Source organism: Sciurus carolinensis, chromosome 11 (assembly GCF_902686445.1).
Source record: "Sciurus carolinensis chromosome 11, mSciCar1.2, whole genome shotgun sequence".
NCBI classification, from domain to species: Eukaryota; Metazoa; Chordata; class Mammalia; order Rodentia; family Sciuridae; genus Sciurus; species Sciurus carolinensis.
The window spans coordinates 13,937,071-13,962,432 of record NC_062223.1 but is presented as its reverse complement, the minus strand read 5'-3'; the positions used below and the strand labels follow the sequence as shown (position 1 = coordinate 13,962,432).

Here is a 25,362-nt window from a genome sequence, read left to right as displayed (position 1 = left end):
ATGGTGGGATGGTGTGGTGTTGGGGTGGGGAAGGTACCGCTTCCCCAGGGTGTGCTGAGTCTTGCAGGCACTGGGTAGTCTAGAGGATGCTGTGGGCCCCCGTCCTTCCTCACCAGACAGGAGTTCCTGGGGCAAGGTTCTCACTGGGTCTGTTTTAGAGGACTCAGGTGTGTGATTTGGTTTGGTTTTGCTTGTTTTCTTTTTGAGCCGCCCAGGGGATGCTAATGAGCCGTCAGACCTGTTCTGGACTTCTTCCAACACCACCTGGCAGGCAAGGCTGGGCCAGGACCCCTCGGGCAAGCCTCCTGCTTTGGGCCTCTCCCTGGGGTGAGGCAGGGCATGAGTCTGAAGCATCCTGTGCCTGGATCCCTCCCTCATAGTGGTGGCCCAGGGCTCTGTCAGGGCAGGCCCTGCCCGGGTAGTTGTCATCTGGCCCCTTTGGCCCGCTCTCCTTTTCTGCCCCCGCAGCTCTGTTCCCATATGTCTCTGAATTCCGGTTCTGGTTTAGGCGAGGCTGATGCCTTTACAGGTGAGATGCCGGTGGGGCGGGCGGGAGGCAGAGGAAGCGACTTTTCCTTAGGAGCTTCCGAGAGGGAGCCCAAGAGAACACACCTTTTGCCTCCTGGCAGAGGCGATCGGTGCCTGTCGAGTCTCCTGGGAAGCGGCCTTCTCGACCTGGGGCGTGGGGGCGCTCTGGGGTTCGGGATCCGCGGGGCACTAGGACCCGGCGGGGCGGCGGGGGCAGCCCATGTGCTGCGCTGGGCTGCCTCCCTCCGCTCGGCTCCCGCTCCATTGTCTGGGAACTGCAGCCGCGGGGCGGGCGGCAGCGGGGACCCAGCCGGCCAGCGCGGCCGGCCCCGAGCGGGCGCGGGAGATGCCGGGCGGGCCCGCCGCCACCTGAGCCGACCGCCTAGTCCCCGCTTGGGGCGCAGGATGTGCGCCCCGATGGCCGGGCGCGCGGCAGCGGCCCCCCGGGGGCCCTACGGTGCCTGGCTCTGCCTCCTGGTGGCCCTCGCCCTGGACGTCGTGAGAGGTCAGCGGGAGGGGAGGGGCGGGGCGGGGCGAGGGGGATGCCCGCAAGCTGGGACCTTCGGGTCCTCGCAGGAAACGCGGAGCGAGGTCGCCGGCCGCGAGCCCGAGGGCTGGAGAGGTCCGACCCGGGAACCCGCCCCCGTGCCTTGCTTCACCTCGCACCGCCCGGCAGCTCCTTTCGGACCCAGGGCCAGCCTGGTCCTCTCCCCGCCGGCCCCGCACGGTCTGCCCCACATCTGACCTGGCTGCCCCTGTCCGGGGAGCACCCGGGTCCCCACTGCTCCCCACTCTGCGATCTATGGAGCACCGCTCGTGGTTCCTGGTCTCTTGCCCCCACCGCCAACCGCCCCTCACCCCCGAGCGGTAATCAGCCCCTTTGCCTGGACCTGCGCGATATGCCGCCCCTCTCCCTGCCCCAAAGAGCTCTCTGACCTTGGAGTCGCCAGGGATAGCCCATCCTTGCCCTCCCGAGCCCTCTTGGGTGACCCACCACGGGGGGAAGGGGCAGCAGCTCTCCTGCGCCCGGGCTGGGGGTCGGACTGTTCTTGGCGTGGACTGGGGAGGGGAGCCAAGGCTGCGAGGGAAGGGTGCCTTGGAGAAGTGGGGGTCAGTGAGGCATTCGCTCCCCGCCTTCCTTCCCCGAGAGCGCTGAACCCCGGGTGCTGCCGGTCCGTGGCAGTCCGGCCACAGAGCGCCTTATAATTATGGAGGCTGTGAGTGGTGGGTGGACCAGAGTCCCAGAGCCACCCCCAGGGAGCAATAAATAGTCACCTGTTATCCTTGGGGGTAGGCGTGGGGGCTCCAGGAGAGCCAGGAGGAGCATCTCTTGGTGGGAAGGGCCAGGAAGAAGGTTGGAACCAAGCTGCTCCCATCCAGCTATGGGTCTCAGAGGGAGCTGGCTCTAGGGCTGCTTTCAACCACCTGCTTCCCTCCCTGAGGGACCCGGTGGGAGCCCTAATAACCCTTTGCACAGAGAGAGGAGGAAAGCTTTGTCACATCCATTATTCACTAGCAGTAATCCCACTTCCAAACAGCACTCTGCAATTGACAAAGCCCTCTCCTGACCACAGTGCCACTAAGGGTTCCTGACCGTTCTCCAGGTCGGGAAACTGAGGTTGCAGGCTGTGAAAAGATTGTCCCAAGTCATAGAGGCAGAGGGAGGGCTTTAAATCAGGGCTCCAGGCTCCCAGGAAGCCTTTGGGAGAGCCTTCTAGATTGGGGGAATTCCAGAATGAGTAAGACCATGCCCGAAATTGAAGGAAGATAGCCATGCAGAGGAGGCCTGCCACAGAGACTGGTGGGAGGGTGAATATCCACGGAGGGCATCCATGAGGAGGCAACGTTCACTCTAGGCTCTGAAGGAGGGAGGTGCCACTAGTACAGGAGGAGTGAAGCCCTCGGCATGAGGTGTTGGCGGAGAGGTAGTGTAGCCTAAGGGTTAGTGCTTGGGCTCAGTTTGTAGCCCTGCCATTCTCCAACTGTGAGCCCACAGGTGGAATCTTAACCTCTCCACCTCACTTTCTAAATCCACAAAATCAGCTTCATAGTAATATCACTGGATTCACAGAGTTAGGAAAACTGAAAGAGTTCATACATGTAAATTGTTCGAAAAAGTACCTGTGTATGGTTAAGGTTAAAAAAAAAATCTTCGTTATTTTTAGCAGTACAAATATGGGCTTCATGGTCCTTTGTCTCCTGGTGATTGAATATTCCATCTCCCCTGGTTCAAACTTTCCATCCCACCCCTAGGGCACACAAGTGGCTTCACTCAGACCTCTGTGGCACTTTCCCCTCCCCAATCCCACTTCCCCCTCCCCAATCCCACTCTTATACTCTCAGACCCAGTTGGGACAGAGAAGAGGGCGAAAGCTTGGAAAGACGGTGTGGGTTGCCATGGTAACAGTGTGGGGCAGGATAGCCGAGTCCAGCCAAGGACCCAGGGACAGAGAAAGGGTCTCTATTTTTACAAAGGTCATCTTGGCACTGTCTTCCGCCACATAGGCCCCATGTGCAGAGAGGTTCATACCCCAGAGATGCCCTGGCTGAAGAGGCAGGTGGGTAGGGGCAAGAACGAGGAGGAGGAGACTGAGAAGGCACTGCTGGGGGGAGAAGTCCAGGCCTGAGGAAAGTAGAGGAAGGAATGGCCGGGAAGCTGCATCCCATCGGGAACTGTGATCCTGGCTCTGTTACGCTATCCGTGTGAGGGTCTGAGGGCTCCAGTTACCTCTTCTGAGAAACGGAAAGATTCCTCCCACATCCTGGGGACATGAGACGTTTGGCCCATTTCTTCCTCCGCCACTCACCACCAGTGTATCCAGGACAGTTCGGTTCAGCCCCTGCAAGTTCTGGAGCTGTCGCATCTCTGCCTATTCCTCCTTAGTGCACTGCAGCCAGGGCTCTCCGGGCCCCATCTACCTGCCAGCAGCCCTGGAGCTCCTGGATGCCCCTGAGCACTTTCGCGTGCAGCGGGTTGGCCACTACCCACCTGCCAACTCCTCTCTGGGCTCCCGTTCTGAGACCTTTCTGCTCCTGCAGCCCTGGCCCAGGGCCCAGCCACTTCTCCGGGCCTCCTACCCACCTTTCGCCACTCAGCAGGTAAGGAAGGGGCTGCAGGGACTTCCAGGCTCACAGGGCTGAGTCAGGTGTGCTGTGCGAGGCTCAGGGGCTCTTCCCAGCCTCAGCTATGCCCCAGGTGGAGGGCCTGAGGTCTGAAGGGGCTCTCTCCTGCCAGGCTAGGCGCAGAAGCCTGACATCTCAGCACCCAGACCCTGCCCACCGCCACCTCCTGCTCTGTTGAACCTTCCCATTCCTCCTCCAGGTCGTGCCTCCTCGGGTCACTGAGCCCCACCAGCGGCCCGTCCCATGGGATGTACGGGCCGTTTCAGTGGAAATGTCTGTGACTCCAGCAGAGCCCTATGCCCGTGTCCTCTTCCACCTCAAGGGACAGGATTGGCCACCAGGGCCCAGCAGCCTGCCCTGTGCCTGGCTGCATGCCACTCACCCTGCAGGCACTGCCCACCGGGCATGCCGCTTCCAGGTAAGTGGGCTGGTCCTGCTGCTGTGCCTGCCTGTTGGTGGCCCCCAGGGTGGAAAGGAAAAGGTTGAGCACATCCAGAGTCTGGCAGGTCATGGGCCACCTGACTCCATTCCTTTTCCACTAGCTCTCAGTCCTGTGAAAGGGTTAATCAGGGCCCCTTAAGGAGCTCAGGTCACTGTGTGTGACTTTGCGCAAGTAACTTAATCTCTCTGAGACTTAGTTTCTGCATCTGTAAAATGGGGTAACAACAATTCCGCCTCATATGGAGTTGGAGCGACAATGTAAGAATCACAGCAATTCTACAAGGAGCTTCACCGAGACCCTCAGCACGCACTTGCATTATTATTACTATTGATTTTGTAATTTTTACTTCTGCTATTTTGAAGCCTGGAACAGGAACCCACTGGAGAGAGGTCCTTCTCGGGCTTTAGGATTCTGAGAAGAGACCTAGTTCTAGTGTGGGTGGTCCTGGCGGGTGGTCCTGGGGCGTGGTCAGGCACTGCATTGGGATCGGCTCACTTTGGAATGAGACTGTTCGCTGAAGTGGCAGCATGACCTGCAGGCGTGTTCTGAGACTCACCTGGTTCCTCGTTTGCGGTGTCACCTGGGATGCGGTCCTGGCGTGCTGTCTTTCCTGGACTCCTCCGGCTCTGGCTTTTCCTGCCTCTCCCCTCCACCCTGCCCACCGCGGCTGTTTTGTCTTCACAGCCTTCGCTGGGCGCCTGCGTGGTGGAGCTGCCGTTCCCCTCGCACTGGTTCTCCCAGGGCTCCACCATGCGGGCAGAGCTGGCCTACACGCTGGAGCCCGCCGCTGAGGGCCCTGGGGGCTGTGGCCCCAGCGGGGAGGAGGACCCTGGGGAGCGGGCCCTCCCGGTGGGCGATGTGGAGCTGCGCCCGGAGGACCCTCCACAGTACCAGGAGGTACCTCTGGATGAAGCAGTGACTCTGCGGGTGCCTGACGCTCCAGTGCGGCCCGGCCAGCTCTTCAGTGCCACCCTCCTGCTTCGGCACAACTTCACAGCCAGCCTCCTGACTCTGCGGTGAGCAGGGGCCCTGGGGACGGGGGCGGGTGGGAACCTCTGCGCAGCTGAGCGGCTATGTGCTCTTCTTGGAGTCCTTGTTTGCAACCTTGGCCTCTGCAAGGCGTGGGCTCTCAGACCCTCTTCAGGCAAAGAGCTGACCGGCTCCTGTGATGGGCACAACCCTAATTTTGGAGTTGGAAGTAGGAAGCATCCCTATTCCCTGGCACCTCCCTGAGACCCCCTTGTCCAGTGAGGCCAGTGTTGCCTGTGTTCTGGGGCAGCTCCAAGGTTCATGGCAGGAAATCAGGAAAGGGCTTGAACCTGGGAAGCACAGCACCTAGGGCTGGCCTGTGGTTCTCATGCTGCAGCTGGGGAATCTGCCTGGTTCTGTTCACCTGCAGGTCCTCCCTGCTGCTCAGACTTGCTCGGGGCCCTGGCCTTTGGACAGAGCCTGCCCCTGCCTATAGAAGTTCCCAATTTTATGTCCTTTCCTACAGGAAGGTTCCCCCAGAGAAGCCCCACCCCCACCCCATGCAGCTGACAAGGACTTGCAGTGTGACTTGCCAGTCCCGCCGTATGTCTGCCTCCCTGTCTCTCGCACCCTCCTATGACCCCTCATAGCTCACTGAACAGATCTCTCCCCGACAATTGCACTGTGCCCAGTGCTGCATCTCCACTCTGGGGGTTCAAAGAGGCACAAGGCCCGGCCCCCATCTGGCCCACAGGGGCCCCAGTGGTAGGGAAGGGAGCTGGAGGGGTATGGACTGGATCAGAAGGCACCAGAGGCCGAGTGCTGGGCAGGCTTGGGCCTGCGGCGGAGTCAGGGGATGCACCCGCCTCTGGAAGAGCTTTCTACAGGAAATGGTCTTGGAATCGTTGGAGGCTTTAAAGAAGGAGCAGCTGAAGGCAGAAAGGGGGCGCAGGCTGAAGGCACGCCTGAGCTGAGGCTTGCCGTCATCCGCATGCAAGCGAACGTGGGGAAGAACTTTTGGGGTGACTAAGGCAGAGAGTGAAGGGGAGAGGTCACAGCCCCAGCTAGGCTGGACCAGAGCCAGGAGGGCTGCAAATGCCAGGCTGAGACCTGAGCCTGTGGGCGATCGGAGTCGTAAGTGAGCTTTGGGTGGGGAGCATGTTTTGGGGTCCCACGTTGCAGTGAGCTCCTTCCGGGAAGGAGGAAGAAGAGAAGATGAAGTCTGGAGCTAGGCGGAGCAGGCAGGAGGCCAACGTCCTTAGCTTCTCGGCTTCCCCCTTGCATCCAGTTGTCGGTTCACCCCACCTTGACACACTGGACCTCTAACCTCTAACCAGGATCAAGGTGAAGAAGGGGCTCCATGTCACAGCCGCCCGCCCAGCCCAGCCCACCCTCTGGACTGCCAAGCTGGACCGCTTCAAGGGCTCTAAGCACCACACCACGCTGATCACCTGTCACCGTGCTGGGACCACAGGGCCAGACTTCAGGTGGGCAGTGCCTGTCCCCCAAGGGCAGAGAGGGAGGGCTGGCCTTAGAGTGCTAGTGGGCAATTTGGGGGCCCAAGGGAAGAGAGCTGCATGCCCCTCCACACCCTCACATGAGCAGGTGCAGTGAACCCTCAGCAGGAAGCAACACAAGGCAGCAGAGTCCTGCACTCGTTCACTCGGCAGTATTCACGCAGCCCCAGCCACGTGCCAGGACCAGCTGCTGGCCGGGAGTCTTATTCAAGGTGGTGCCAGCCTGTCCTGCCATCCAGGGCCAGCCTTCTCAGCCATTATCCACCCTCCAACCTCGCCAGATGGGCCCCTTTCTCTGGGCCCTTAATGTTCCCAAGAAAAGCCTAGCTGCAATTCTTAACATCTTATTCATGCCCTGAGCCTGGGTCAAGGCCGTGGACTTTGTAGCTCCTGTTCAAATCCTGCTTCTGATGCCTTTTGGATAAACCAGTTAACATCCCCCTATCCTAGCTTCTGTTTCTTCGCTCGTAAAATAAGGGTGATAATCACCCTTTAGGTTTTGTGAAAATAAAGTATGGTATAGCCCAGGGCAGTTCTGGCACATAGGTGTTTGATCAAAAAGGGCCCCGAGTGTTATTATACAAAGGGTTTAGTGTTTACTGTCTGGTTCCGGGACTTGAAGTACAGTCCTTCCTTGGTGGCATTCATCAGGTGCTTTATGCTATCCCAATGCTATGAGAAGCTGAGGTTCAAGTGGAGAGGGCAGGGAGGCAGGGGAGCCAGCAGGCATTCTGGGAGCTAGCTGAAGGGTTGTATGGGTCCCGAGAGGCCAAGAGTGGCTGAGAGTCAGGCTCTGGAGCAGGGGTGCTTGGCTTTGATCCCAGCCCTGCTGCTTTTTGCTGTGTGATCTTAGGTGAGTGACGCCATCTCTGCGCCTCAGTTTCCTCATCTGTCAAAGGGGGGTACTCGTCATGCCTGCCTCATGAGCATGGGAAGTGCCTGGCGCCTAGCGGCACTCTGTTCCTCTCTTCTGGCCAGTAGCCCCCTTGAACTGTCCGAGTTCCTGTGGGTGGACTTCACGGTAGAGAACGGCACCGGTGGAGGTGTGGCAGTCGCCCGCCCTGTCACGTGGCAGCTGGAGTACCCAGGCCAGGCCCCTGAAGCTGAGAAGGACAAGATGGTCTGGGAGATCCTGGTGTCAGAGCGGGACATAAGAGCTCTTGTCCCACTGGCCAAGGTAAGGTGTCCTCCATCTCTACCCAGCAAGGCTGGGGGCCGATCCTGGGAGCCCCGGGGCTGAACGAATTCTGCACCCCCAGACTGAGGAACTGGTGAACACAGCACCACTGACAGGAGTTCCCCAGCGTGTCCCTGTGCGCCTGGTCACTGTGGACAGCGGAGGGGCCCTGGTGGAGGTGACAGAGCACATCGGCTGTGAGTCGGCCAACACACAGGTCCTGCAGGTGAGTGGCAGGTGCCCACCTGTGTGAGGGTACATTTGTGTGGGCACCATATGCACACACAACTTACTCTTTCCCCACTGGGTCCCCAAGAGACCCGCTCTCCCAGAAATCTCAAGAGTGGAACCACGGCTTCAACATTCTTCTTCCAACCACCTTTCTCTAGAGTGAAGTGGGAGCTATGTGACCTCAACCTTAGGCACTTGCATGTCCATCGTGGCACTGGTAAACAGGCTGCACCGGGAGAGCCAAGAGCATTTCCTTTGGGATCAGGAAGTTTTGGTTTTAGACCCATTTTTTGCTATCAAGGTCTGTGTGACGGTGGATAGGTCTCTTAACCTCTCTGATCCTCAGTTCTCTAAACTTTAACATGAGAATGTATCTTTGGACTGTTGTAAGAATTAAAAGCACCTAAAACAGTATTTAGAAAATAGCAAGGGCTGAAACATCAGCAACTACTGCCCTTATAATGATATGATCATTATATAATGGTAATAATAAATATTGGAGACTTTTAATGGCCTGTGAGGTTAAAAAAGGAAAAAGGTAGGACAACTTTTTCGTCTCGAGGTTCTAAGAGGGAAACACGGAACTCACATTTGTACTGAAAAAAGTGCCTTTTCTCTTTTCCTTCTGTGAGTGCAGTTTGTGTGCTTTCTGCCAGGAGGGTCGTGGGTGGGTGGGTGGTCCTGCTTCACACTTCCACCTTTGCTGACCTAGCTGTGGCTTGTTGCCAGGTGGCTCCAGCATCAAGGTCAGAAGCCAGCACTAATCAAGGACCAAGGACGTAAATCCAAACTCCCCTTTGCCCAGAGCAGGTCTCTGTGGCATCCAAATAGCCAGTTCCCCTCAGCTGAGCCCCAGGAGAGCTCAAGGAGTGACCCAGGTCCTCCTGAGGGGAGTGGATCTTGGATGAAGAGCAAAATCTTCCCAAACTAAGTACGGTGGCTCGACCAGCAAGCCCACCAGGACGTGCATTTGGGTGAAATACAGAATTGCCTTTCATTTTGAGATCTGACCCTCAGGTATCATTTACCTTAGCCTACCTCCCTGCCTCTGCCCTTCCCCAGGTATCTGAGGCCTGTGATGCTGTGTTGGTGACTGGCAAAGAGAGCCGGGGTGCCAGGGGGGTGCGCGTGGACTTCTGGTGGCGGCGGCTCCGGGCCTCCCTGCGATTGACAGTGTGGGCCCCCCTGCTGCCCCTGCGCATTGAGCTCACAGACACCACCCTCGAGCAGATCCGAGGCTGGAGAGTCCCTGGCCCGACTGAAGGGTGAGTGCAGGCTGCAGGCCTTGGTGAAATCGCGCTGAGACAGGGAGTGTGCAGGACCTAAGCTGGGGCCTGCTCGCAGCTCCTTCCGCCCATCCTGCCGCGTAGACTTGAGCTCTGACTACTTTATTTGAAATCGCCGCCCTCCACGCTCCCTCTCCTCGCTGCCCATGGCATCCTGATTCCTTTAGCTTGTTGTCTGCCACCCCTTCCACACCCTGCCCTGGAGGTTCACTGCTGTCTCCTGGAAGCCTAAGATGGCAAGCAGCTCCGTAGATATGCAATAGCTCGTGGAAGAGCGGGTGTCACCAGACCCCTCTGGAACCCAGCTCCCAGGTCCTGCAGAGTGAGCGCTCTATGCTATTCCAACTGGGAGCCAAAGGCAGGGGAAAGCGGGATAGACAGGCACGCACACCAACAGGAGCCCGGCTGGGCGCCCCGCCGCCAGCCAGTAGGAAAGGCTTGACTCCAAGAAGGGCGTGTTGGCGGCGAGTTTGCCGACGGGAGCTTTGTTCCTGTTTTTTTTTTTTTTTTTTTTTTTTCCTGTCTTTTTTTCTGCTGGGGACAGAACCCAGGGCCTCCTGCATCACTTGGAACCCCTGCATGGGCAGAGGCCTGCTCGGGGTTAGGAGTAGGAGCTGGGGGCGGGGGAGGAGTCCGGTGGGCGGGGCCTCGCCCTCCTCGTCCACCCTGACGCCCCGCCCCTCAGGGCGCCGGAGTCGGAGGCGGCAGTGGCGGAGGAGGCTGAACGGCGTGCTCGCGGCTGCCGCCTGCAGTACCAGCGCGCAGGCGTGCGCTTCCTGGCGCCTTTCATTGCCCATCCACTGGACGGTGGCCGCCGCCTCACTTACCTGCTCGGCCCCGACTGGCTGCTAGATGTGACTCACCTCGTGGCACCACACGCCCGCGTGCAGGACCCGCGTGTAGCCTCGCTGGAGGGTGGCCGCATCCTAGTGGGCCGGGAACCCGGTGTCACCTCCATCGAGGTGAGCCAGCAAGGGATGCTGGAGAGCAGACCCCCTGAGAAAGGTGTAGATGCTCACGGGATGCTCATGGCATGTGGGAAGAGCGTAGGAGGCGCCCCGGCAGTGCCTGGGGAGAGGTGGTGGGCAATCTAGGCACGGGCGCAGTGGGACTGGGTGAGAATGGATGACCGTGCGCTAGACGTTCTTTAGGTCTGAGGACCGTAGGGGTCAGTCTCCAGGGGAGAGTACTGTTCCCTAGGTGTGGGATTGGGGTCCCGGCACTTATACGGCATAGAAGTTGGGGTGTAGAGCAGAGGAGGGCAGTCTGAGGATTCTGGTAGTAGAAACCAGATCCCTGGGGCTGGGGCTGTCTATAGAAGGCCCCTCCTCCAGCTCCTTTCCATCCATAGGTGCGATCCCCGCTGTCTGACTCCATCCTGGGGGAGCAGGCACTGGCTGTGACGGAGGACAAGGTCTCGGTGCTGGAGCTGCGGGTGCAGCCAGTGATGGGCATCTCGCTGACCCTGAGCCGGGGCACTGCCCACCCTGGGGAGGTCACTGCCACATGCTGGGCACAGTCAGCACTTCCTGCCCCAAAGCAGGTGATGGCTGGGAGTCAGGGGGATGAGGTGAAAACCTACAGATGGGGACTCATGGCAGAGGAGGATGGGAGGGAGAGAGCCCTGGTACCTCCACCCCCTTACCTTAGGGATTTCAGAATGAGGACTGACTTGCCCATGAGGTAGTGAGCTCTCTACAGCTGGAGGTGATCAAGCAGTGGCTGGCTGGAGCATAGCAGTGGGAGGTTAATTAGATGGCTCTGAGGACTCTCCCAAGGACAGAGACCCCGGGGATGAGTGGCAGACAAGTGATTGACGCACGTCCCCTCTCTCCCTGTGTTTTGTCTATCTGCCTGTGTCTCTGTTCTCTCTGATCTCTCCGTGTGGCCTGTCTCTGTGGGAGTGGTCTCTGTGTGCATGCGTGCCTGCCCTCGCGTGTCTCTGCCTGTGTCTGTGTGCCCTACAGGAGGTGGCCCTCTCCCTATGGCTGTCCTTTTCTGACCACACATTGGCCCCTGCCGAGCTCTATGACCGCCATGACCTGGGCCTGTCGGTCTCAACTGAGGAGCCTGGTGCAGTCCTGCCAGCCGAGGAGCAGAGTGCCCGACTGGGGGTGGTGGTGAGTGGGGCGAGTGCGGAGGGGCTGCCCCTCCACGTGGCTCTGCATCCACCAGAGCCCTGTCGCCGGGGCCGCCACCGTGTGCCCCTGGCCTCTGGCACTGCCTGGCTGGGGCTGCCCCCTGCCCCCACACCAGCCCCTGCTGTCCCATCCAGCCCTGCCCGAAGCCCACCAGCCACAGAGGCCAGCATGGGGGGCGAACGGCTGGCAGCAGGCAGTGGTGGGAGCAGCGTAGTTGTGAGGGGCAAGTTTGAACGGGCTGAGGAAGAGTCTGGAAAGGAGGAGACCGAGGCCAGGGAGGAGGAGGAGGAGGAGGAAGAGATGGTGCCTGCCCCGCAGCGTGTCACCGACCTAGAGCTGGGCATGTACGCCCTGCTGGGAATCTTCTGTCTGGCCATCCTCATCTTCCTGGTCAATGGCGTGGTCTTCGTGCTGCGTTACCAGCGCAAAGAGCCCCCCGATAGCGCCGCGGATCCCGCCTCCCCCCAGCCCCACAACTGGGTCTGGCTGGGCACTGATCAGGAGGAACTGAGCCGCCAGCTGGACCGGCGGTCCCCTGGCCCACCCAAGGGGGAGGGGGGCTGCCCCTGTGAGAGTGGGGCTGGCGGGGAGGCCCTGACCCTGCCCCCGGGCCCTCCTGGGGGCACCACCAGCTCCTCCAGCACACTGACCCGCAAGGAAGCTGGGGGACGGCGGAAGCGCGTCGAGTTTGTGACGTTCGCCCCAGTGCCCCCCGCCCCCCTGCCCGAGGAGCCTGCGGGGGCCCCAGCCGTGCAGTCCATCCTGGTGGCAGGCGAGGAGGACATCCGCTGGGTGTGTGAGGACATGGGGCTCAAGGACCCCGAGGAGCTTCGTAACTACATGGAGAGGATCCGGGGCAGCTCCTGACCCTTCTCTGTCCCGCCAGGCCCAGCATCGTCAGCCACCAGCTCAGGCAGCAGGGGTGGGTGGGGGTCCAGTCACGCCAATTGCCTGTCCCTCCTGCTCATTCTCTGGTGCTTGTTGACCCGAGTCCCCTGCCTGGTCCCCTGCAAGGACTCCCACCCCTCTCCCTGCCCCTCGTCATGGACCATGGTTGCGAGGAAGGGCTTATGCCCCTTATTTATGGGAACCATTTCATTCTAACGTTGGGTACAGAATAAACTGAGAAGGAAACCTCTGCGGCTGGGGCTGCTCAGCCACCGTCTGTCCCCCCCGCTCCCCGAGAGAAGTGTGGCTTTGGGGAGGGGTGTGTTCAGCCCCTGTCCACGCTGGCACAGTGCTGGGAGGCTGGGCCCTGGCGTGCTCTCTCGTAGCGATGAGCGATCCAGATAAAGAGGGTGGCCGTGACAGCCTGAATCCCAGCCAGCAGGAAGAAGTAGCGGTCCATCTGGCAGTTGTTGATGTTCCCTGGCAAGGGACGGGTTGGCACTTCAGGGAAGCACTCCTGGCCGGGCACCCGCTCTGCCCTGTCCCGGCCTCTGGGCTGGAGACTAAGGTGATGGGGGCAGTAGGTGGGATCTAGAGACACCGGGTGGGGAGCCCTCCAGGTGCCCTGGGGTGTCTCCAGTTTCCCTCTGGAAAAGTAACTGGCCAGAACGACAGTTCCAGAAGCCCAGAGGAGCCTCACAGGGCCACTGAGTTCAATGCTTCCTTTCTGACAGCTGGAGAAAGTGAAGCCCAAATGGGAGGCCACGCTGTGGGGGACAGGCCACCGTTGGGCTGCAACCCATCTCCTGCGACGCTGGCCCACTGGTGCACTGCCTCGCTACGCAGCACGCAGCAGTTGCCACTTCCTTCCCACGCCTCCCTCCACCACCTGCGTCCCTGCTGGGGAGGCCTCCACACTCACCGAAGTCCTTAGGGCAGTACATCCAGCCCCCCGGCAACGACAGTAGTGCCACCAGGCTGGAGCCCAACAGCGAGCCCACCCCAGACAGGCAGAAGAAGATGCCCATCATGGCGCCCTGCATGGAGCGGGGGGCCTCTGCGTAGGCAAACTCCAGGCCTGTGGGGAGGAGGGAGAAGGGAGGGCCTCAGGGGACGGAACCCAGAACAGAGCCAGGTGCCCTCCCTACCAGCCTCTGGGGCTCTGTCAGCACCCGAGCCCCCAGGCCACCTTCCCCTCTGCGCTGCTCACCTGGCTGACCACCTAGCTGAACCCTCCACTGGACACACATGGCCCCAAGAGCTCTGGCACCGCCTCTCTTCCTCTGGGCTTCCCATTTTAGGGACAGCACCCCAAGCCGGCACCAGCTTCACCCTCGACTCCCCACCTTCTCTGTTCACCTTTCACATCACCAAATCATTTCTATTCAGCCCCCCAAATATAAAAATATGCCCTCTTCTAAGTACATGCCCTGCCCTCCGTCCCCTCCGCCGTGGACCATCTCCCGCTGTGGTCCTTTTGTGCCTGGCCTCCACCTGACTTCCATCCTCCTCACGCAGCCACGTGGGTCTGTCTGCAACATGTGACGGGGGCCTTTCCTTCCAAACCTGTTGGGCAGCAGCGGTACTCCCCTCGGGAAGCCCCAAGACCCAGGCTCTGTGTGGCCTTCCCCTCTCCCTGAACCCCTCCTCTCCAGGCCTACCCTCCTAGCTCCCTGCTCAGCCTGGGGTTTTCCCGGGTCCATCCTGTGCCTGTGGGGTCCTTGCTCCCACCTGCTGCCCAGCTCACTGCCCCTCCCCCACTCCGCAGCACTGTCTGGGCTTATTGTCCTCATGAACTTCTCTCCCCGGCCTGAGTGAGCCACTCACAGGGGTCGGTTTGAGCTGTGTGCCACCCACGAGGCTCCAGCTCCCCACCCAGTGCGTGGGTGAGCGAGACTTGCGTGCATAATAGGACACCAAGCTGTGGGCAGGAAGGGAGGACCCCTCTGCTCGGCGGCTTTGACATTGAAAGGGAAACAAGATCACCAAGGCAGAGGGGATGGCCACTGCAGACATAGAAGGTGAGGGACAAGTGGAAAGTTGGTGTGGGAAGTGCCCTTTCACCCCCAAGTTCCCGGTCCCTATGACAGTGGCAGGCTCCAAGCCACTGCCTTCCTTCGTGAGGCTATGCCCTAGGGCCCCCTGATGTGGAGGCATCAAGGGGCAGAGCCCAGCACAGGTGCAAGGGCAGGGGAGGGGATCCAGAGTACCTGGGATGCTGGCGAAAATCTCACTGATCCCAATGAGCAGGTACTGAGGGATCTGCCACCAGATGGACAGTGGTGCTGCATAGTACAGGTCCTTTCCAATTAGCTGGGACACCGTCTCATTGTGGGAGATGTACTGTAAGCGCTCCATCTCAAGGACTCCTGGTGGGGGAGCAGAGGGAGAGTACAGCCGGGCCCACCCCAAGTCCACCCACAGCAGAGTTCAGTCTGTGTTGGATGCTATTCAATAGCCAGCGATTGGTTGACTAGGCCGCACATACGCAAAGAATTCCTGCCTGGAGAGGGGAGGGCCAAGAGGTGAGTTCGAACTCCTTTTTTTTGCCTTGGCTGGCGGGAAGCTCAGAGCTAGGTTTGTACTCTCTTACTGAGAGCCTGTTATGGCATTCTTGCAAATGAAGAAAGTGAAACTTAGGTGGAGCCACCAGCCCAGGATCACACAGCTGATAAGTAAGGGCTGGATCTGAGCTCCTGTATATCCGGTTTCAAAGCTGGCCTATTTTTTACAATGCCACATGACTTCCCTACTGCAACATTAAGTATTATGGGAGTGTTTCTAACCTGGCTTTCGAGTGTGTTCAGTCTCCTTCCCTTCCTGGCCGGAAGATAACTGCTCTTGTGGAACGAACACTGAGCAATGAGGGGACATGAATTCCAATCCTGGCCCTGCCACTGACTTGCTATATGACCTTGGATAAGTCACTTCACCTCTCTGAGTCTCTGTTCCCTGGTGCAAGAAGCAGAAGTAAAATTCCCAGGATTATTAAGAGGATGAAGTAGGAAAGAAAACATTCAAGCACATAACCAAAAATGAATCTAGTATGATTTTCATACTTTCAACAAATTACTGTTTATTGAGCTTCAGATCCTTCAGCTCCACCTTGTGATCCAGTCACACCATAGGTGCTACACAGACTTCATCTCCCATCCTCACCACATCTGGCTTTAGACTAGGTTCCATGAAGGCAGAGCCTGGCCCCCTTCCGGGTCTCCAGGCATTGCTATCCCTGCTTAAAAGATGCAGCCTGAAGATCTGGTGTAACTTCAGGATCACAGAGCTGCTAGGTGAGAGGGTGCAGGTTTGAGCAACAGCATGAACGCCTTCGTTACCTGACACCTTTTGGGTTTATTTTTCAATTTTATTTATTTAATTTTTAAAGTGTTGGGGATCAAACCCAGGATCTCACATGCCTGGTAGGCAAGTGCTCTCCTAGCCCAGAGTGTGTGTGAGAGACACACACACACACACACACACACACACACAGAGCTTCAAATCCTTTTGAAATGGAAGAAGGAAGAGGATTTCTTTTTTTAAGTCCTGATCTGTCACTAACAGGCAGTGCATCTTTGGAAAATTGACTCCAACCCCCCTCCCCCACCTTTTCTGGGCAGCACAGGGACTTGAACACAGGGGCACGTACCACTAAGGAACATCCACAGCCCTTTTAATTTTGATTTTGAGACAGTCTTGCTAAGTTGCCAAAGCTGGCCTTGAACCTGTGATCCTCCTGCCTCGGCCTCCTGAATTGCTGGGGTTGCAGGTGTCACCACTTCACCCTGTGCGTTATCCACAGAAGTGGGGGGGGGCAGGAAGAAAAGAAGAAGAAAAAATCCCTGCCTTCAAGGAGCTTATATCCCACTGGGGGAAAACAGTCATCCTTCTCTCTGCCTGAGTTTACATCTGTCAAAATGAGGGAGGCTGGATTCAATGAGGAGGGTCTCCTTCGGCTTGACCTGGGAGGCCACAGCTGACTCTGACGGTTGTGTGTGTGTGTGTGTGTGTGTGTGTGTGCATGTGTGTGTGCGCACTTGCCTGGAACACAGTTTCAGCATGGTGGGGCAGCCGCTCCGCCCCACCCCAGACAGACAAAGGCTGGATCTCAGCCCCATGCCATCCACATACCTGCTACTATGACAGAGGTGAAACCAAAGAACATCCCCAGAGCCATCTTCTGCAGAGTCGAGGGAAGCAGCCCATGCCGCAGCAGAAAAGGGTCGATCAAGCGATCCTTCAGAGGGACCAGAATCAGCACCACCACCACGTTGGCCAGCAGGAGCCAGGCTTCTGGGAACTGGGCAGGAGGGAGCCATGAGGGGCAGGCTAGCAGAGCAGAAGGACTCTGGGCGGGAGTCATCAGACCTCGGCTCCAGAACGTCTCTGAGTAACCCAGGACCAGCCCTCTCCACTCTCCAGAGCTCAAACTCCTCAGCTGTGTAACTAGGGATGGATTAGATCAGGGATGGCAAATAGGTTCCATCTGTATTCTGTCAATTGGTAGTGGCTGCTTAGAACATGTATGGGCTTAGCATGAAAAACATGCCATGGTTGATTAGTGATGTCTGCCACAGGCAAGGAAAGGGAGTATAATGACAAATACGTCATTTATCTGCCAGCCCTGAAGATCTTTGGTTTCGAGTCTCTGCAATGCCAAGGAACTGGCTTAGAAAGTTCTGGTGGAAGGCAGAGGCCTGGGTATCCCAGGATTCCAGAGACAGGGAGTAGGCACAGTCGCATGGAGACCCATCTGTGCTCTATCCCAGGGTGCAACAGGGACAGTGGGGCCTGCTTCAGAGCCATAGCATGGGGCAGTGAAGCTGACCAGGTGCTTTGCCTGTATCCTGAGGGCGCCCTGCCGTTGGGGGAGGGGAGGCTTTCTTTCCCTTTGCCTTACCCTGTAGCTGCTGCTGCTCAAAGCCAGGAAGCTGTTGGTAGGGTTGGCTGGGAATATGTTGGGGATGTGGAGGTGGAGGCCTTGCAGGACGTAGGTGGACTGCATCTGCCAAGAGAGGCCAAGGTGAGGCTGGTGCAGAGCCCCTGGCTCCAGCCCCAGGGGTTCCCAGGGGCTCCCAGGAAGGGCATTCCTCCGGAGCAGCACAGGGCAGCTGGGCAGCTGTCCCCTCCCCCAGCCTCAGGGAGCAGATCAGCCCCGTCCTTCCTCTTTGAGGGCCAGGCCCTCTGGCCGGTCAGGGAGCCGTGCTTGCAGCCTTATCCCCAAACCAGGAAACAACTGGTCCTGCTCAGAGTTGCGTCTCCAGGGTGCAGCACAGAGCAGGGCTGGATAAATGTTGGTTGAAGTGGGGAAGATAACGACATGGCTGCCCCACAGCCAGGTCTCATCTGGCAGAGGGCAAGCGGAGTCCCACACGTAGGCGTGGACAGGAGCTGCACAGGCACTGCCACCCGGAATGGCTCTGGGCATAGCTGCAGCAGAGGCCCAGCGCCCCCGCTGCCACCCAGGCACTGTCTCTAGCTGCTGCATAACGAGAGGCCCAGGGACCCCCAGCCCGCCTGGGGCAGGGGAGAGCTCGGGTGCTCAGGGAAGCAGCAGATTACCAACCGGTATGATGACTGCGACTGAAAAGGGCCATGGATACCTCCCCTGTGTCCCCGACCTCATCATGGATGCTCTGTGACTCCCCTAAGTAGCAGGCTGACCCTGCATGATCCCGTCTTACGGGTTCCAGTGAAGGGCTTATCAGGGCAATTCACCCTGTGGCCTGGGGATCAGGGGCTGGGACTAGGCTGCTGTCCCTGCCCCCCCCACACACACACACTGTTGGAAGTGGCATGATGGTTGGGAGGCAGCAGCTCTCACACCTGAGCCCCAGGTCATCTGAGAAGCTTCTTAAGCAAGGCATTACCCCACCCAATTCTATAGTCTGGGGTGGGACTTGGAAATCTGCTTTTTAAAAAGCTCTACAGGAGATTCTAGGGTGCAGCTAGGTAGGGAACCACAGTGGTCATGTGCTCAGTGCCCCAGCCTGTCCCCAACCTGCAACCAACACACCCTCCCTGCCACACGTGCTCAGTTGGAGACCTGAACGCACACAGCAGAAGAGCTGCTGGTCTGAGCCACCCAATGCACACGTGGGAAACTAGAGCCCAGAGGGTTGGGGCATCCTGGTCATGGGGCTAGGCCTCCTGTGGTCACTGGGGTGGGGCTTTAATTACTGGGAGGTTGTTGTATCCAGTCCATGCCAGCTGGTGCACGGCAGCAATGCATTTTGCTCTGGCCCTTCCTGCAGGCCCAGGGCTTCTAGGATAAGAACGGAGACCAATGAGGACCTGGGGAGTCAGGACCCCAGATCAATAGGCAGGGGTGCCCACCTGGAAGTACACCATCCAGTAGGGCACCAGGGTCACCATTACAGGCAAGATCTTCACCAGCACCTGAAAGTTGGCAACGTCCTCTTCATGAGAAGGACCAGGCTGGGGAGATCTCTGGTCAGGCAGCAGGTGGGCACCTTGAGCATCTCTATGGGCCACAGGGGACAGCAGATAAAATGGCAGCCACCATCGTCCACATCACCATGGCTACTGCTTTCACCTCCTCCACTGTTGCTAACCTCCTCCTAAGATCACTGCTCACCATGTCAGTGGCTCACAGTCACCCCCACGTGCCCTCCATTCCACTGTGGGCAGCGTCTTTACCACCAGCAGAGGCCAGTGTCCTTACCATTATCTCTTCCAGTAAGGTGATCACGGCCACTGAAGCCATCTCTCCACCCAGGTTTCATTCCTATCGCTGTCACTTTGTTTCAGCACCACCACTGTTAATATTACCACTATTATCTCTTTGGTAGCAAAGGTGGCCAATCAGACTCATGCTACTCTCCATCTATGGCCCCATTGGATCCTGGGGGAAGTGAGACCAGAGGCCAGAGACTGTGGCAAGCAGAGTCTTAGGGGACTCACAGCATCAATTTGCCACAGGAACTAGGAAGTCCCAGTCCAAGCCTGACTCAGTGGCTGTCATGGATGGATATACCCAAATTCCCCTACTGCCATCCCCCCAGGTCCATCCACAAGAATGGGCTCAAGGGGGACTTAATATCCCATCCTAGGTGACAAGTCCGGGGGAGTAGAGAAGCAGGAATGGAGGAAGCATCACTAGAAGACTTGGATAGATCAACCTGCTATGTGACCTTTGCCCTTTGCCCTTTGTCCTGAAAGTTTGATTTCTTCTTGCACAAAAGTCTTGCATCATCCTTTGAGATTCCAAAAGGGACAGACAATACCAGCGTGGTTGTCTCTAAAGATGGAGATGCATCTCAGTAATGCAATGCCACTCCTCCACCAGCTGGTCCTTCCCCTGCCTCTGGTTCCAGGCCAGCCTTGTAACACTTTGACCAAGAGAAAAAGGCAGAGTGATGCTCTGGGACTGCCAAGCCCTCCGGGGCCTTAGGAAGACCCCGTGGCTTCCGCTTCCTACCTCTGGATCTTTCGTTCTTGGAACACTCTCTCTTTCAACCTGGACATCGTGAGAAGCATAAGCCACAAGAGGAGGCCGCATGAAGAGGAACTGAAGTCTAGTGACAGTCCCAGCTGAGTTCCCAACCCACAGCTGTCATCAACTGCCAGTCACCTAAGTGAGCCATCTTGGGTGTCCTAGCCCTTTCAAGTCCCCAAATGACAGTGAACCTGGTGACTTCGAACTTCCCTGTTGAGCTTGGTCACCCACAGAATTATAAGAGGGGGTGAAAGGTTGTTGTTTAAGCTAGCAAATTATGAGGTAGTTCGTTAGGCAACAACAGATAATTAAACAACTAGACTCTTGGCACATGGCGGCCACATTCACAGACCCTCTAGCAGTACCACGGTGGCCAGGCACAAACACCTGACTTTTTTCATCTAGTTCTTACTGACAGGAGCTGTAACTGGCTCTGAGGTCTGGAGACGGATTGGCTTGGCATAAGCAGTCAATTAAGGTAGGAAGGAGAGGGCAAAAGGAGGCCACTGGGCATGTGCAGAGCTCTCCAGAACCTGCCTCTCTTGGATGTCCACTGATGTCCACTATGGGGGAGGGAGCAAGGTTGGCTGATTTAAGACCACTATCATTAATAACCAGGCCGTGTCGCCAGTGTTATCTTCACCTTAGGGACCAACACCATTGTCCCCACCTGTACTACCAGCATCACTGTCAAGGCCATGACCATCCTCACAGATTCCCCAGTTAGGAGGTCACCTGTCACCAGCACCACCACCACCTTGACCTTCACTGCCATCCTCAGTCACTGTGGGCAGCTCCGGCCCCCTGGAGGGCAGATCATCCTTAAAGGCCATTGGCTGGCACTGAGCTAGAATGTCTGCAAGTTAGGACATGCCTCCCCAGAAGGCTTGGTGGCCTCCTGTGCCCAGAAGTCCCTTCTTACCTGGCAGCCTGTCGCTGCCACAGCCGGGGGCAGCAGTTCTGGAGTGCCAGCTTGAGCATAGAGGACACTTGGCTGCCCATGGGGGGCTTGGTGACAAAGACAGGGGTGGCGAAGAGGAAGATGAAGAATGCCAGGCCCACGCAGCCCACAGGGATGCTGTAGCCCACCAGGAAGCTGATGTTCTGCTGGATGAAGGCCACCACCAGCAGCGACAGCACGGCCCCCAGGTTGATGCTCCAATAAAACCAGTTGAAGAAGCGGCGGGTGGCATCGCGGCCCAGATCCATCACCTGCAGCCCAGTCAGGGTAAGAGCAGAGCAGGGAGGTCCAGGGGCACTGTCTGTACCTGTGCCCCTCCCTCCCACAGGGACACTTCCTGGCTCAGTGGGTGGGCACTGGCTAATCTCTGATCACTACACATGTGCTCAATACATATTTGTAGAAATGAACCAAACCTTCCTTTTGGGAGTCACTTGTTAATGATCGGAACCTTTTAGCACAGCTGTTTTTACATGCCCATGACACACATTGCTTTTTTTATTGTCACCAAGTAGTGTACCCAACAGATGTCTCTGAGGCCGCTTTGTTCACTTCTGGTTGATTTATCCCTTTGTCTTTGACTGAGAAACCTACACTATGCATTACTTTTATAACCAAAAAAAAAAAAAAAAAAGCCAATAAAGATCTCCATTATGTTCCACATGATTAAATTTGATGCATGCATATTACTGAAAGAATAGTTGGAAGTCTGAGAATTTCATCAGCAGTTTGGAGGTGCAGAGTACTGTATTGTGGCCCATCCCTGTCCCCAACTAGCCTGCTTTATGTCCAATAAAACAAGGTTGGCATAATCAGGGAAGGTGGACGGGGGGTCTTTGGACATGGCCTTGACAACAGGTTCTGACCTGATAAAAATAATTTTTATCAGGCCCCCAAGCAAGGGCAGGTGGGCTGGAAATTCAAACCTTTGAAGGTTTGGGTCAATCTGCTATAGTCAGGCCTCAGGCCCACTTCCAGTCTGCTGTCTTGGGTCAGCAGCACTGGCTGTCCCATCCCACCAGCTAGAACCTGGTGCCAGATTCTGGTTCCACTGGTCTGGGACATGACCTGGGCATTTGCATTTCTCAAAAGCGGTGAAGACTGGGAGGGGGTCACTTCTCCGGATAAGTGACTCTCTGCTTTGTTAAACCAGTCGCCCTTTCAAACACTGCCACCCCCGTCTCAGAATCCTTTACTGTCCTTCCACCCAAGGGCCACATATTTCTATTAGCTAAGATTTTGTCAAGCTGTATTTTCTGTACTTGTAGTGGGAAAAAGATAAATATTTTGCTAATTGCAGAATCATAATCCATACAAATGTGCTTAAAATTGCATTCCCTTGGAGATTCCAAGGGGTCTTCCTAGTGAGGGGGAGGGAGGGGCATGCCAACTCACTTAGAATCCCTGATCTGAACTTTCAAGCGGAAAATTGAGTAAGTCCCATTATGAGCAGCCACTTCCATTTATTAATTGGAAGTAAATGAATATGACAATTGTAACTCCAAGGGGAAGACCAGGCAGCCCATTCAGGATATAAATGAGTTCTTCCAGAACAAGCAGACACTTCGTCAAGAATGATGGATGGCCCTTTCTGAAATCAGCGAGAGTGTTAAACACAGCTCCTGGGTCTAGCTGTCTGCCAGATGGTGCCAGCCCTTCCCACCCCAGGTCCCCTGACTGACTGTCCCCCTGAATTCTGAAGCTGCGTCCTCAGTGCTCTGTCTACCCACTCCTGTTAGCCCATCCACCTCTGCATTGAGGCGGAGCAGTTTTTTCAAAATTTGTATTTATTTATTGTTTAAAAAATTTTTTTAAATATTTTTGTAGATGTTGATGGACCTTTATTTTATTCATTTATTTATATGCAGTGCTGAGAACTGAACCCAGTGCCTCACACATGCTAGGCAAGTGCTCTACCACTGAGCCACAACCTCAGTGGTTCTCATTAGTTATACAGGACAGTAGAATGCATTTATGCATTTTGATAAATCATACATAAAGGGAGTGTAATTTCTCATTTTTCTGATTGTTATTTTAAAGGACTCAAATCCAGTGATGTCCAGTCCCACCTCTGGACCTCTCAGTGTGTCCGCACTGTCTTGGGCTCGGGTCTCATGTTCTTAAGCCAGGCTTCCAGTCTGGCCTCCCTCTGCTGGAAGTTCATGCTCAGTAAGTGGGGGGGGATACACAGGAACCACTGTCCCTGTGGATGGGAGGCTCCGTTCAGTGGCCTGGTCTCTGGGGGACCAGTTGTACCAGCAGGAGAAAGGAGACAGGGGACACTGGACGTCTGAGGTCTTTGGAGGTCAAGGAGTCAGGTCATGAGTTAAGGGTATCTGGGAATATGTGGGTAGTGGGATGTCAACAAAAGGGTAGAATTAAGGGAAGATGGGAAGATCTTACTCACAAGTGTTAGGGCTTTTCATCTGAAGGAGCTGGAGAGTGACAGGGATACCCTGAAGACACCAAGTCTCCCATAAGCAAAGGAATCTACACAGGTTGTACAAGTGACTCCTTAGCAAGGACACCAGACGTGTGCTGGGCGCTGGATTATGGATGCCAGCTAGATAAAATGATTCCTTTCTTAAATGTCCCCTTTGTAAGTGCAATTAAAGAGTACTTGAAAAGCAGGAGTCAAGGGGGGCGGGGAGCACAATTAGCCCAGTGGCCTGATCACACTGCTGTTGCCATCTGTCTCCAGTTTACCCCTTTGACTGACACCTGGTGTTTTCACGTGGCTGTTTGGTCTCTGTGGCTCTGCTTGCTGTCCTTTGCTCAACGACACCGTACATGTTGCTTTACTAATATCCCACATTAGTTCAAATTATTGTCTCATGTCCAACTGATCAGTTACCAAAATATGGCCATGTTTTTAAGCACTTATTCATTTAGCAAACAGTTATTGAACTTCTCTTACATGCCACGTTCTGACTGAGGAAGAATGAAGAAAAGGCTCAGCTGCTGAGATACAGGCCCAACTGTCCCCTGCTGGTGAGGGGGCAGAGCTGGGATCTGAACAAGTCAGCCTGACAATCTCTGGCACTGATGGCAGGAAAGCCTTGCAGGTCCCTGCCCCAGTGACTGGTCCCTGCCCCAGTGCCCAGATCCCTAGAACACACAGGGATGGGGCTCATGGCAGGGCCTGAGGTCCACCACCCGTATCCTGCTTCTTGACTTGCTGATTAAACTGCGAGGCTTCAGAGTCTTTACTTGTAAAATGGGCACCATATTTATATCTATCAACTGAGTAGTTAAGAAGGTCGAGTTAACACATTGAAAGTGTTTAGCTTCAGGCCTGGAACGTGGCGCAAAGAGACCAACTGTGGTCATTCCTGTGGTGGTCATTGATCTGCTGGGGCCAGCATCCCCTAGTCTTTCAAATAAGGAAACTGGCACCGAAAGGGGAAGTGGTCTGAGGTCACGCTGGCCTCCTGACTGAGGTCTCGGTCCCCACGGAGCTGCTTTTCTCCTCTCCCCTGGGCCTCCCGTTTGGTGGGCCCTCCTGCTACTCACCTGGTCGCCACCGAAAGAGGTGAGGTTGCTCCTGAAGGAGCTGGCAGCCAGGGCGAGCAGCAGCAGCGTGGCATAGAGGGTGGGCGCGCAGTAGGGGCTGGGCAGGGCGCGCTGGCAGTCAGACGAGGGGCAGGAGGGCCCCAGCGGCCACTCGGGCATCTCGCCGCAGAAGGAGCTGCGGCCATCGGGGATGGCGGTGGCGAGCAGCAGGCCCGAGGCGGCCAGGTAGAGCAGCAGGCTGAGCGTGACGGCGCGGTGGCGGCCCAGGTACACGTCGGCCAGCCAGCCTCCCACGGGCGCCAGCAGGTAGGAGGCGCCCAGGAAGACCAGCGCGGCGCGCGACGCCTGCTCGCCGGCCCAGTGGAAGTTCCCGCTGTTGAGGTAGAGCACGAGGTTGGCGGCGACGCCGAAGAAGGCGGCGCGCTCCAGCATCACCACCAGCAGCACGGCCGCCGCCGCCGCCCGCCGCCACCGTCGGGGCCCCCGCGCGCCGCGCGCCAGCAGCGGCCGGCGCTCCCCGGGGCTGCGGGGCTGCTCCGCGGCGCGCGGCCCGGGCATCGCGGGCGCCCCGCCTGGGCCCGGGCCTCGCCCTGCGTCCACCCGACTCCTCCGGGTCCCTCCCTTCCTTCCTCTACCCCTCCGCCCACTGCTCAGAGGCCACCTCCTCCTGCCTCCGCCCCTCTTCCCACTCCCAACTCTCCCTCCGCCCTGGTCTCCTGCCCAGGTGCCTCTCCCGCCGGTCCTCGCCTCCTGCACTCTGACCCTGTCTCCCCTTCCTCTCCGCTCGTCCTCGCGCCACCTCTCTAACCCTCCCCCTCTTTCCGCTGGTCTCCCCGGTTGGCTGCTCTTTCTTAACCGTGGTCCCCTCTCCTGTGACACCTGGGCCTCACAGCCCTCCCACCGGCCCTGCTGTCCCTGTCGGCTCCTCCACAGCTTGTCCCCAAACTGCCTCCCCTCCCCGTCCCTCCCTTCCTCTCCTTTCTGACCCTCCCTCCAGCTCAGCCTCTGAACCCTCTCTGCTTCTTAAGAAATTCTGAACTGCCCTCCTTCCCCTTTCTCTCCCCGTAGCTGCATTTGTCACATGGTATTTAGGAGAAATGAAAGCTTGGGTCACAAGGCCCCGGCCCACC

General features: G+C 57.3%; 2 protein-coding genes across 3 annotated transcripts; one reads left to right on the top strand and one right to left on the bottom strand.

Annotated features, from left to right (window-relative positions):
• The first annotated feature begins 717 nt into the window (after positions 1-717).
• On the top strand, positions 718-12,956 carry Tmem132a (transmembrane protein 132A). 2 transcript variants are annotated; one of them, XM_047517552.1, is made up of 11 exons: positions 718-1,033; positions 3,413-3,627; positions 3,851-4,069; positions 4,778-5,109; positions 6,400-6,549; positions 7,558-7,756; positions 7,839-7,982; positions 9,050-9,252; positions 9,959-10,235; positions 10,625-10,816; positions 11,241-12,956. In XM_047517552.1, exons 1-11 carry the CDS (start codon positions 934-936, stop codon positions 12,279-12,281), a joined length of 3,072 nt encoding a protein of 1,023 aa, XP_047373508.1. In that variant the 5' UTR covers positions 718-933; the 3' UTR covers positions 12,282-12,956. The 2 variants fall into 2 exon arrangements, with proteins under 2 accessions (XP_047373508.1, XP_047373509.1); XM_047517553.1 differs by having other exon boundaries at positions 720-1,033; positions 7,561-7,756; positions 11,241-12,954.
• On the bottom strand, positions 12,469-25,104 carry Slc15a3 (solute carrier family 15 member 3). Its single transcript, XM_047517554.1, has 8 exons — positions 24,233-25,104; positions 20,681-20,970; positions 18,636-18,783; positions 17,200-17,304; positions 16,431-16,599; positions 14,513-14,671; positions 13,225-13,380; positions 12,469-12,782 (listed from the first exon to the last, which is right to left on the bottom strand). The coding sequence occupies exons 1-8, from the start codon at positions 24,788-24,790 to the stop codon at positions 12,628-12,630; spliced, it is 1,740 nt and encodes a 579-aa protein (XP_047373510.1). The 5' UTR covers positions 24,791-25,104; the 3' UTR covers positions 12,469-12,627.
• Positions 25,105-25,362: the final 258 nt, after the last annotated feature.